General features: G+C 47.4%; 1 protein-coding gene and 1 pseudogene across 2 annotated transcripts; both read right to left on the reverse strand.

Moving 5' to 3' along the window:
- Positions 1 to 791: 791 nt before the first annotated feature.
- Positions 792 to 2,141, reverse strand: LOC149866667 (uncharacterized; annotated as a pseudogene).
- Positions 2,142 to 5,813: 3,672 nt separating this feature from the next.
- On the reverse strand, positions 5,814 to 11,346 carry LOC149866668 (uncharacterized). 2 transcript variants are annotated; one of them, XM_090041159.1, is made up of 2 exons: positions 11,181 to 11,346; positions 5,814 to 8,716 (listed from the first exon to the last, which is right to left on the reverse strand). In XM_090041159.1, exon 2 carries the CDS (start codon positions 8,694 to 8,696, stop codon positions 7,347 to 7,349), a length of 1,350 nt encoding a protein of 449 aa, XP_089897285.1. In that variant the 5' UTR covers positions 8,697 to 8,716; positions 11,181 to 11,346; the 3' UTR covers positions 5,814 to 7,346. The 2 variants fall into 2 exon arrangements, with proteins under 2 accessions (XP_089897285.1, XP_089897284.1); XM_090041158.1 differs by having other exon boundaries at positions 5,814 to 8,737.
- Between the last annotated feature and the right edge of the window lie 1,368 nt (positions 11,347 to 12,714).

The raw sequence follows: 12,714 nt of genomic DNA on the forward strand, positions 1-12,714 counted from the left end.
GCGCCCACTGAGCTTGCGGCCCAGTGAACCGTGCAGCTCTCACACACAGACTAGTAGTTGTCAGAGAGTTGAGATTTATGTCTTTGTAAACATTTCTTCTAGACGGGGAGATTTCTGACCACTGACCTTCACCAACCTGGAATTCTGCTTGGCCCGGTCTTGTTTTGTTTTCACTTTGATTTATATTTTTCACTAACAGGGCTGCTTTAAATTTGCACTTAATTACATTTGCACATCTTATATAGTTGATTCCTTTTCTTATACAGCACTAGATGCTTTTCAAAGCACCCAGCACTGTGGCGCTTGCATGTGTAAAAATGCCTCAAGTTACTGCAATTCTTAAATTTAACTACTATTAGCACTTTACAAAACAGCTATTTGCATACGGTCTAGCCCGGTATTGGTGACCTTGACCTGCAAATTTTGCTCTACTTTCCCAGGCTACCACATATTGATTCTATTTTGAGAAGTCAGCCCATACAACTGTAGTCACACATCTATAACTTACTCTTAAAGCTACCTCCAGAATCTGTACTGTCATTGCGGTGTTTCAGTTAGATATGTCAAGAGCCCACACTGTGACACCTCAGTGTATAGCAAGAAAGTAGTTTGGAGTTCCCTGGCTTGGCCCCAGGCATAGTCTTCCCTTGGTGGGAACATGGAAGCAGACTTCCTTCCTCTCCCACTCCCAAAGGATTTCATCGTTAACAAACTGAAGGGGTAGGTATCTAAGTAACCAGGACCAAAACAAACTTCCTGCCCAGTGTCTCTATCCCACATTGCATCAAATCCTAGCTTTCTCTCATTCTCCTTTCTCAATGATAAGAAGCATTCCAGCACCAGGACCTTTTCTCGCATAGTGAGAAACAAACTGGCAGAAACAAGATGCTTTATCCCAGTGCCCTGGCATGGCCCCTGCCCAGGAGAAGGGGAAATACTTCTTGGCTACACAACAGGCATAATCAGAGGAGAAATAATGCAGGGCTCTTTGGAACATCTCTTCAGCAGAGGGGCTGCTCTCCCCAAAGGTCTCGGAGAACTCCCTCCTACACCCCTCCAGGGACATGTAGACAAAGTGGAGTTCCACACGGGACTCACACCCCATCAGCAAGGAGCTTTTCTGCAGCAGGCAGTTGGCCAAGCCAGCAGCTTGGGACATCTCCAGGAATTTCACATTAGGCAATTTAACATTGTACTGGTAAATGCAGCTGACAAGTGCAACAATTGTGAATATGACCAGGTAAAGCAACAAAAATACAAGGCCACTAGACATCCAACTATCCTCCAGTCCTGGAACTGCATCGTTATTTAGGGCCCCACAATAAGTAAGTATTAAGGTCACAAGCAGACAGGCCCAAATTACAAAAAATCAGATAGCAGGAAAACATGGGACTGTCCTAGAGGAATCTTCATTAATCATCTGGATGGCTGTCCTGTACAATTCGGCATCTTCGCTCACCATGCTGAGCTGGTCAGGGACTACGTCACTGAATACACCCCCTGACCGTTTCAATAGGAAGTGCTCATTCACTGCACGTAAGGTCACCAGGGTTTTGCCATTGTAAGGGGATAGGGGGTTGTAAGGCACCATGGTGGCATTCTGCATCTGGTGACTGGGAGTGCAGATCACCTTGCTGACTTTTTCAAAGAAGTGTACATCGCTGGCATCAAGGTAGGTCAGGTGGGTGAGGTGGAGTGGGACAGAGCAGGTCTGCAGCATGACGGGGATCACAGGCTTCCTTTCAATGCAGTCTCGGAAGATGGACAGGTTGGCCTCCAGCAGGCACCACCTGCTCTGGACAAAGTCCGGGCTCAGGACTAAGAGGATCTTCTGGCTTCCCTGAATGGACTCAACCATGTTCTCACTTACGGTTTTGCCAGGCATGAAATCTCTCATGGAAAAAGACTTGCAGCTCAGGAAGGGTGGCCTCCAGCTTCTGGATCAGTCCCAGGGCCCAGGCTGAGTCTGTGCTGCTGTAACTGATGAAGACGTGGTGAGTCTCGTGGGCTGTTAGGGCTGGCACCTCAAGGGGTGTCTGTGTTTCTTGATATCCTGTGATTCCTGCCCTGGCAGACTGGGAAGAGCTGGCCTCTTTAGCATCTGGGACTGATAGAGGTTCAATCTCCTCAACCAGCTCCATCACAGACCCCCGGGGAGTTCTCCACAGATTCAAAACTGAAAGCTGAAGGAGGAAATATGAAGGAAATGAATATGTAATATTAAGTCTCCTCTTTCTCACCATCCTGTCCTCCTCTCATTCTCAGTGTGCCCAAACTCTTTGTGCTACAATGCTCAATTACTGGTCACCCCGGTGATCATGTACTCAAGCAAGCAGTCCTCCTGACTCTGACAGGAGAGCTCATGGCACTGAGTGCTTACCAGCACTGCTTTGAGGGCAAAGCCTAGCCCATGTATAGCAATCCTGGAGTGCTTTGGGCAGTCTGATGCCTCCTGGCACCCTGCTTTAGCCAGATTACCTCTCTGAGCACCTGGTGCACTCTCCCAGCCAGCCTGCCATGCTGGATGCTAGAAGATGCAGGAGGCTGTTCTTGATTAAGTATGTTGCTAGCTGGGACCCCCTCCTCTGCTTAGGAGATATTTGTTCCTCTTGCTCTCCCTTCATCTTCCCTGGCTGTGCTCCCTAAAGAGGTTGTGGGCCCTTCTCCATGCTCCATTGGGCTCCTTGGTCCTTCAGCATAGCCTGACAATGGCCCCCACAGCCTGGTTCTGGCCTCTGCAGAGTCTAGGCTGCTCATCCTTGCAGTCTGCAGTCCTCAGAAGCCAAATCAGTAATGCTTCAGCACCTTCCCTGGGTGCTCACTGTGGCCTCCTTCAGCACTTTCAGCCACTCCCATGCCTCATGGCTTTAAAAAAATAACATGAATACATCATGCAACATAAAGCTCTTACAGTAAGAGTCTTACCTTCAGTCTCAAACTCCCTGCAGAGCTTCTTTGCAAGGCTCCCACAAATTAAAGCCTGGAGTCCTGCAGGTTCATGAGTCTGTGGTCCAGATGAACCCCAAGTACCTGAGTTATGGGCAGCAGAGTTTCTGCAGCAGTTCTGTAGTGGCCAGAAACCTGACAGCAGCACTTTCAAACCAGGAAGCTCCTACACAGCCCAGGAGCCCACATGAATGGGATAACTGACACCTGATGCCCAGGAAAAAGCCAACCTATTAAATGGGTACTTTGTGTCGGTCTTTCATCAGTCCCATGGGACACCCATGCCTGCTACGGGACAGGGAGGTCCAGGTGAGGGAGATTCCCTGCCCTCCATTAATGCTGACCTCGTGAAGTGTCTAGACTAAATAGGCTGTATGCTTTGTAATACCAGAAGCTACTGATTATATCAGATTCCAAGGGTATTAAAATCATCCTGGATCAGATCCAGACTGAGGGGGCTTCTTTTGGGGTGAATCCATGAAGCCAGCAGCAACTGCAGTGGGCACAGGTTTGAGGATCAGGTGGTGGTTGGTCAAGCAAGGGCTGTCTCTACATATCCCTTGCTCACCCCCCTGTCACTGATGCACCTGTCTATCTGGATTAAGGACCTCCAAATTCTGTGGCAGGCCATGCTTTGCTGGCCATACCCCAACTTCTGGTAGCAGCTGGATGGAATAACTCCACAGGCCAAATCTGGCCCACAGGCTATATGTTTGACACTGCTACAGTAAACCAACTGCTAATGATCCAGGGTTGCCCCTCAAACAGGCTGCCTCGGTCCACATGTGGTTTGTTTTCTTCCTTAATGTTTTATACAAAGGAAACCAATTTCTTATATTTGTCTGGGAATCTCCAAGGCTTGAATCACATTTAGATTTTTTAGCTTGATTCATGCATTAATGGAAGCTTTTCCTGCTTTCTAAATACTTTCCCCCCTCTCTTTTAGGACCCCTGGGGAAGTGATTTTGCAGATCTGTTCTGGGAAAAAACCAGACATCGGTCCCATAAACCCCACCCCCTTTTTTATGGCAGGTCATTTCAAACATTCTGAACATTGCTCCTTACTAGTGTAAATGACAATGTTTCCATTTAAATTGGGAGGAACAGTTAGACCACCGACAACTATTTTATTGTATCCTACATTTGAAATTGAGGTCTTGGCTGCCACTGTCAACCTAGAACACTAAGCACCAAATTGGAAAGCTGGTGCATCTCTTGATGGATGTAATAGATGTGACATAAGCAACTGCAAGAGGAAGGTAGTGTTAGACTAGCATGCCAGGTAAGAACAGATCTCAGACTAAATCTCTCTCTCTCTTAGACTACAGGCTGAGTCCTAATCAGAATCCATGCCTCCTACATGTGCTTATCACAAAATGTGTGATTCCTCATTCAGTGCACCAGATGCACTCTTAGAAACCGCATGTGTGAAACTGAGAAACCACAGCACCAGAATTAACTCACAGAAAAAACAGTAAAGGGCAAACTCATCGTTAGCAGAGGGAGACACTTTTCAGGTAAGATCTATTCAATCTCTGGCCCCATTGTAACCCTTGTCCTCAAGGAAAACTTGCACAAAGCCTTCAGAAGACAGATGTGCTGTGTTACAAGCACCTCATGCTCTGCTCCCTCTTTGCTTAAAAATATTTTTCTAACCAAAGACAGAAGTGCCCCATTGAAGACTGGCTCTGTGAGTCCTTTTGCAAACTAAGGATCCCTGCATGGAAGACATACAAATGCTCTCACCTGCAGAATGTGGCCTGTGGTGGGCCAGTAGGAGGCACTCCTGTACTGAGCCACCCACCTCACCGTGCCTGACTACCTACCAAGCCCCAAGTACCTCCCTTGGGGCACTTCATATTCCCCTTCCTGGAGCACACCCACAACCCTGGGGTAATCGCGGCCACCACCCAGGCATCTGGACTGTTTCTGGGCCTTGTTTCCCCTGGGGTGTACAGGCCTTGTAGTCCCTGAGGGTGCTTGAGCCACTGTGAGAACTTGCGGTGTGTCCTTTAGCCTGAAGCACAAAAAATAGACTCCTTCAGTCAGCCAAGCAAAGGGCGTATCCAGGCAGGCCCAATCCCTCTCCCCACAAGTTCACTACACTTGTTTTTGTGGAGAGCTTTATTGCTTACAGAGGGTAGGCTTGGGGAAGGGTACTTTGGATCTTAGTTGCTTCCTCTGACTTTGGGTGACCCACAAACCTCATCCTGTTTCAGGCTGAGAGTGTTTGATTCCACATTGCCCACCAGGAAAAAGAAAATGTAACAGCCTTTCTGTGCCCCTCAAAATCCACAGGGTGTTTTTAGGAGTGACTTTGGGGGTGAGGGATAGGCAGTGGGAAATGTTACACTTTCAAGCATCTCTTTTCATTCACACCTCTGGGGGAGGTCTGGGGCTGGCTGGTCCCATATAAGTGTGTGGCTGTAGTGTGGGTTGTGCCCCAAATCCTTGGCTCCAGTGGCTGATGCTATACGTCTCATGGTCTCAAACCGTCACCTGTGCCTGGAATACCCACCTGCATAGGGACTAGTCCTTGCACTGAAGGGCTCTGGAGAAAGACAGCCACACCTCACCATATATTAGCATAGTCTGATTATTTCACCTTTAGAAAAACAGGACTACAGCCCATAGAAAAACAGGACTACAGCCCATTTGTGTTCAGGACCCCTTTGCAAACTTAAGTACAAAATAAAGGATCATGTACAATTAATTCCCTTAATGATTACCTTATTTAAATACAAGAATCAGATCATTTCATTTCTGTTAATTATTATCCTGCCTAATGGTTCCCCATCCCCTCTTTGCAGATACAGTGTTACTACCACACAGGTTTTTAAAAAGATGCAAGAGACAGATTTCGAGTCTGACCTTTTTATTGTTTATACCCTAAAACACAGAAATAAATAGGTATCCTGGTTCTATTGAGCTACCTATAACAGCAGAATAAAGACTCTCACCTATACCATCTGGGGAGACTCAAACTGGGATTCAAGACAGGACCCAGACTGGCAGATCATTTTGAATTTTGGAATTCTTCTATTTCCCTTGACTCTATATCATGGCTTATTCCAGTTGAATACTAAATGGCTTATTTCAATGCCTTGGTTTAACTGAAACTTTGGGAACTGGACAGAATCAAAGGGGTTTTGTTTGTTTGTTTTGTTTTGAAATATAGACTAATAGTTGTCAGGGAGCTGAGATTTATGTCCTTGTGAAAATTACACTTCTGGAAGGAACAATTTCTGCCTGCTGTCCTTCACCATCCTGAAATGCTGCTTGTCTCTCTCTTGTTTTGACTTCACCTTGGTTCGTGATTTTCACCAATACGGCTACTTTAATTTGCACCTTTTTCCAGAAACTTAAAACAAATATATTTATTATAGCAAAACTACATCTTGTATAGTTGATTACTTCAGTTATTACTGTCAATAATTTCAAGCTAAAGCTATGATAAACTATATTTGGATTATTATAAAGGCATTTACATAAGGTTTCCCTTCAGGACTTTTGCTCTGTTTAAGTTGACCTTTGCGGACCAGACTAGCTGTCATTCAGAAAAAAACACCTGAGGTTGCCCACTTCAGTCACATCTCCGTAGTATCACTGAGGCCCCTTGAAAATGGTCAAGGGCAGCAATAGGGGCTTACACATTTCCTCTTTACTAAAGCCACTCAACAAGAACATATTAGCATCTTAATAGAATTCTTGCTGGTTATATCACATTCTTAGTAAAAGGTTAAACTTTACATTACAGGAATTGATTAGCATTAGGTCAGGGCGGCTAGGATCTGGAACCAACTTCCAAGAGAAGTGGTGCTGGCTCCTACCCTGGGGTCTTTAAGAGGAGGCTAGACGAACACCTTGCTGGGGTCGTTTGACCCCAGTACTCTTTCCTGCCATGGCAGGGGTTGGACTCGATGATCTGCCCTTCTGACCGTAGAAACTATGAAACTATGAATTTTTCAAAAAAATTACCTATATATGGTCTAGCTCCAGCCCAATATTGGTGTCCTTGACTTACAGGTTTTCCTCTATTTTCCCAGGCTACCATATATGGATTATATGTTGAGCAGTCAGCCCATACAACCATAGGAACATGTCTATAACTTACATTTGATCTACATCCAGAATCTGCACTTGCCATAGTGGTTGTTTCAGTTAGACACAACAGCCCACACTCTGACACCTGAATGTATAGCAGGAAGGTCGTTTGGGGTTCCCTGGATTGGCCCCAGGCATACTGTTCTTTTGGTGGGAAAATGGAACTAGAGGAGAACTCCTTCCTCTCCCACATGCACAGCATTTCAGCCTTAACAAAGAAGGGCTAGGTAGTTAGAATAACCAGCTCCAGAACAAATATTCCATCCAGTGTCTAAATCCCCATATTGAATCAAATCCTAGCTTTCTCTCATTCTCTTTCTTGAGTGGTAAGACGCATTCCAGCACCAGGAACCTTTCCCCACACAGTGAGAAACAAACTGGCAGAAACACGGCCCTTTATCCCAGTGCCCTGGCATGGTCCCTGCCCAGGAGAAGGGGAAATACTTCTTGGCTACACAACAGGCATAATCAGAGGAGAAATAATGCAGGGCTCTTTGGAACATCTCTTCAGCAGAGGGGCTGCTCTCCCCAAAGGTCTCGGAGAACTCCCTCCTACACCCCTCCAGGGACATGTAGGCAAAGTGGAGTTCCACACGGGACTCACACCCCATCAGCAAGGAACTTTTCTGCAGCAGGCAGTTGGCCAAGCCAGCAGCTTGGGACATCTCCAGGAGTTTCACATTAGGCAATTTAACATTGTACTGGTAAATGCAGCTGACAAGTGCAACAATTGTGACTAGAAGCAGGGTGAGCAACATAACCCCCAAACACCCAACCAACCAGGAAGATTCTTTCATTCCAATAAGAGGTATGGACGTGGAAAAATTATATACTAAGGTCACAAACAGACAAGTCCATATTACAAAAAAACATGCGATGGCAGGAAAACAAGGGTCTGTCCTAGTGGAAACCTCATTAATCATCTGGATGGCTGTCCTGTATGATTCAGGATCATCACTCACCATGCTGAGCTGGTCAGGGACTACGTCACTGAATATACCCCCTGACCGTTTCAATAGAAAGCGCTCATTCACTGCACGTAAGGTCAGCAGAGCTTTCCCGTTGTACAGGGATGGGGGGTTGTAAGGCACCATGGTGGCATTCTGCATCTGGTGATTGGGAGTGCAGATCACCTTGCTGACTTTTTCAAAGAAGTGCACATCGCTGGCATCAAGGTAGGTCAGGTGGGTGAGGTGGAGTGGGACAGAGCAGGTCTGCAGCATGACGGGGATCACAGGCTTCCTTTCAATGCAGTCTCGGAAGATGGACAGGTTGGCCTCCAGCAGGCACCACCTGCTCTGGACAAAGTCCGGGCTCAGGACTAAGAGGATCTTCTGGCTTCCCTGAATAGACTCAACCATGTTCTCAATTATAGTTTTGCCAGGCATAAAATCCCTCTCATGGAAACAGACCTTCAGCTCAAGAAGGGTGGCCTCCAGATTCTGGATCAATCCCCGGGCCCAGGCTGAGTCTGTGCTGCTGTAACTGATGAAGACGTGGTGAGTCTCATGGGCTGTCAGGGCTGGCACCTCAAGGGGTGTCTGTGTTTCCTGATACGGTGTGATACCTGCAGTGATGGACTGGGAAGAGCTGGCCTCCCTTGCATCTCTGTCTAGCAGGGGTTCAGTCTCCGCATCCAGATCCATAGCAGATCCTGGGGAGTTCTCTGCAAATGCAAAACAGAAAGCTGAAGGAGGAAATATGAGGAAAATTAGTATGCAATATCAAGCTTCCTCTTTCACATCATCCTGTCTTCCTAAGGATGGTATCTCTCACTCCCAGTGTGTCCAAACTCTGCGGGCTACAATGCTCAATTATTGTTCACCCCAGCAAGCATGCACAGCACTCATGCAAGTATTACTCTTGACTCTGACAGGAGAGCTCATGGCACTGGGTGCAAACCAGCACAAGTTTGAGGGCAAAATCTAGTCCATGTACAGCAATCCTAGAGTGCCTCAGGCAGTCTGATGCACCCTGGCACCCTTCTCTGGCCTGCTTACCTTTCTGGGCCCCTGGTGCAGTGTCCCAGCTTTCCTGCCATACCTGATGTTACAAGTTATAAATGCAGGAGGCTGTTCTTGCTTACGTAGGTTGCCCGCTTGGAACCACTCCTCTGCTGAGGAGATTTTTGTACCTCTTTCTCTCCCTCAGTCTTCCTGGGCCATTCTCGCTAAACAGGCTGTGGGCCCTTTCCCACCCTCTGCTGGGTTCCTTGGCCCCTTAGCACAGGTTGGCTATTAGGGCTGTGCAAAATTTCACTGGCTGTTTCGTTTCAACAGTTTCAACCAATGTCGAGGTCAAAACAGCAAAATCAAAACAAAAGCCCTCAAAATAGCCTTGAAACAAAACGAGATGTGTTTGCTAGATCGCACTGGGGCCGGGAGGGCTGGTGTGATCTAGCAAACAAATCTCGTTTTGTGCTCTCTGTGTCCTGTTTCTGTCCTTTCAGCCACCTCTATGCCTTATGGCTTTTCAATAGCAACATAAATCATACAGCAGAAAGCTCTTCAGTCTCAAACTCCCTGCTGAGCTCCCTCCCAGTGCCTGGCAAGAACCAGTCTCAGGCAGCACAGGTCTAGGCTTATAAGACCCCTGGCCACTCTTTTTCCAGACATCTTGACCTGCCTGGCTCCCAATCAGCTGCCATGGTTGTCATTAGCAGAGGTTTAGGTCAGCTTGGCATTAGGACCTACTGATTAGAGCCTGGAATGCTGCAGCTTCTTGTTGTATGGGCAGCAGCTTTCTTCAGCATTGCTGGGCTTCCAGCAGATCTGTAGTGGCCAGAAACCTGGGAACAGCCCTTTTAAACCAGGTAGCTCACAGAGCCCCAGAGCCCACATTCATGTGTGTCCCAGAATCCTCTCAAAGGAGCCATGTCTCTCTCTGGCCTCTCTTACTCAGTAACATGACAAGGACTATGTTATACCCTGGCTCTTTATAGACTTTGGCACGACAAGAATTTCCTTCACTGCCGAAGAGGCGCTGTTTATGTAAGTGGCTCAAACCACTCTGTGTGGGGAGAACTTGTATTGCAGTATACTAATATCAAAGATACCAACTTTTTTTAAAGTAGCCATGCTCCCGATTTCCGGAGAGATCTTGGGTGCAGTCTCATTTCCAGTCTCAATCTCCACTGGCTGCTTGCTCGCTCGCAGTTTCTCTCACTCTCACTATCTCTATACTTGCTACAGTCATGCGTCTGGCTCTTGGTATGAGTGTTTGCAAGCCTACATGAGTACTCAGGTTGTTGTAGTGGGGCTTTAGCTTCTAAAGCAGCTGTAAATGGACAGCTCAAGAAAGTATATCTTGCACATCAGCAGAAGCAGGAGGCTAGTTCTTACCTAAGCAAAGCATAAGGTGCAGGCATGCCCTCCCGCTCCACCACTCCAGCTTTGGCTCTACAGTGGTGGCAAGGCCCTGGGCGAAGGTGTGTCAGGACCACTAACCCAGCCCCCTTTCTGGCTGCCCTTGCCCTGGCTCACCAGAGCAGCCTGATGGCAATGTGAGAAAAACATGCAAATCTTTCTGTAGGGACAGTGCAAGATGCACATTGTCATGGGCTCTAAGGAGTTGGGGAAGGGGCATGATCTCAGCTGGAATTCCCCCTAAAGCCCTGCAGCTCCACCTTGGCTCCAGCACACACCCATGTACAGTCAGGTGTCGTGTCTCATCTTCCTCAGACTTGCCTAAAATATTCTAACCTTGGCAGAGACCTGGCCTGCAGTATGTCAGGGCTTCTGGTTCTGGTTTGGCAAAGACACTGAGGAGTCAAGGGGGTCAAAACTGCTTCTGTAATAATTGGCATTCACTACAATACACACTTCCAGAACAGTTATGAAAATTAGGGATTGCATTGGGCAGCTCCACTTCCCCGTTCTCGGTCCCACACTCTTCCCCTGAGCTTTAGTCTCAGTTTTGAGGAAGAACTGTCTCTGCAGCTCCCAACCTACTGCCAGCTGTCAGCAGGAACCTTGGTCCTGTGCCCAGGGTCTGCTGCAGCTTTTCCTGTCTTCATGTACAAGCCGCGGCTAGGCTTTTTAGAAACTGAAACCACACAAATCCCCACCCTCATCTTTTACAGAAGAATTGTACATAACAGCAGAAAGCCAAAGAAAGAAAAATTTGCTTACTGCAAAAAGAAACAGATCCAGCAAGACGACTCCACAAAAGTTCCCAAGTTTTCTGTGCTCTGTCAGCTGTCTTTCGGGGTAGCAGGTCAGGGAAGACAGAAATTAAGTCCAGCAGACATAAACATATGAATGCAATTTAAACTTCCTTCTTTCCCTGTCAGAGGGGTGTTGCAGTGTGGGTGGAGGCAGTGGGGTGGGTCTTATAGAGGAAGAAGATTAATTTTAAATATTCCTGGCCAGGCAGTGCAGCGCCTCCCCCTCATGCAGAGAAGTAACATTGCTGGGAATGAAAGTGTTTGTAGACACTGTACAGTTTACTATACTGCTTTAGTTAAATACTCTGAAGAGAAACAGCAATGATAAAGAAGGAAAGACTTTGTGGTACAGATGAGAGCACAGGGCCAGGGACAGAGGCTTTTACATCACTGCACTGTCAGCTCAGGGGGTAGAATTTAGTCACTAAAAATGTTCCTGGTTTAATTTTTCTGTCTTACTTTAAGACAGCTAAATAAGTAACATAGACATGATTTACCATGTCAGGACTTACTATGCTATGACTAGTAAAAAGCGCTAGCAGGCATGTCAGAACAATTGTACCCTCATGCCCTTTCAGTCCTACCTTACTGCCAGGTGGCTCTTTAGGACAAGAAACACACAGCTGCAGCACTTCTGCCACTCTCTTTTCCTGGGTACAAGTTGCACTCGGGGGTGCTGAGGCATGAAATCTTTCTGTGCAAAGCTAATCCCCACGCATGGGCTGGTCAGGAGCTTTTTGGGGGTGCCAAACCTTTCCATGCAAAGCCCTGCAGGGCTCCCAAAGTGTACACAAGCATCTCCCAAGGCTAGGGGGTGGGGAGGGGGCACTCTTCGGGCAGCACACTGTTTCCACTTGGCTTTGGGTGCGGGGTATTCTTCGGGCTACCCCCAAGTGCTTTCATGCAAAAGCACCCCAGAGGCTGCCTGCCTCTTCTACTTTGCCCTGCTTCCCCTCGCTTTTTTGGTGCTTATTGCAATAGCCTCCCTCTTTTTCTGAACGCTTTTTGCACTGGGTGCTAGGTGTGGCACTGGGTGTGGCGTACCTTAGGGCTACAAAAGTGTGCAGAAGCATTGCATCTCCCATACATCCACTTTACAAAGCTGCCTCCAGCATTTTTTTCCCTGCTACTTTTTGCACAGGGAAGAGTTCTGTTTTGGTGTTTTTGGGGGGCTTTGCTTTTTGTGAACTCTTGCAGCCCATGGTGCTTTCCATGCTGGCACCAAATTATCTGGGGGGTTTTGCCACCAGAACAAGGCCAGTGGGGGTTTGGGGGGAGAGATGCTGCCCCCCTGAGGGTCTATAAATTTGTGGAACAGGGATCAGGGTGCATACACCCGCAACAGAGAATGGGACTCAGCCCAATGGAAACCAATTCGACCAGTTCAACTCTTGCTGCCGATGTCTGGTGCAGTGCAGTGTATCCATGAACAAGAGACTTTTGAGGTGGATGGGACTCAGCCCAGCAGGACACTTGCCCTCTCAAGACTGGTTTGACAA

Source organism: Crocodylus siamensis, chromosome 4 (assembly GCF_052110815.1).
Source record: "Crocodylus siamensis isolate JL-2025a chromosome 4, ASM5211081v1, whole genome shotgun sequence".
NCBI classification, from domain to species: Eukaryota; Metazoa; Chordata; order Crocodylia; family Crocodylidae; genus Crocodylus; species Crocodylus siamensis.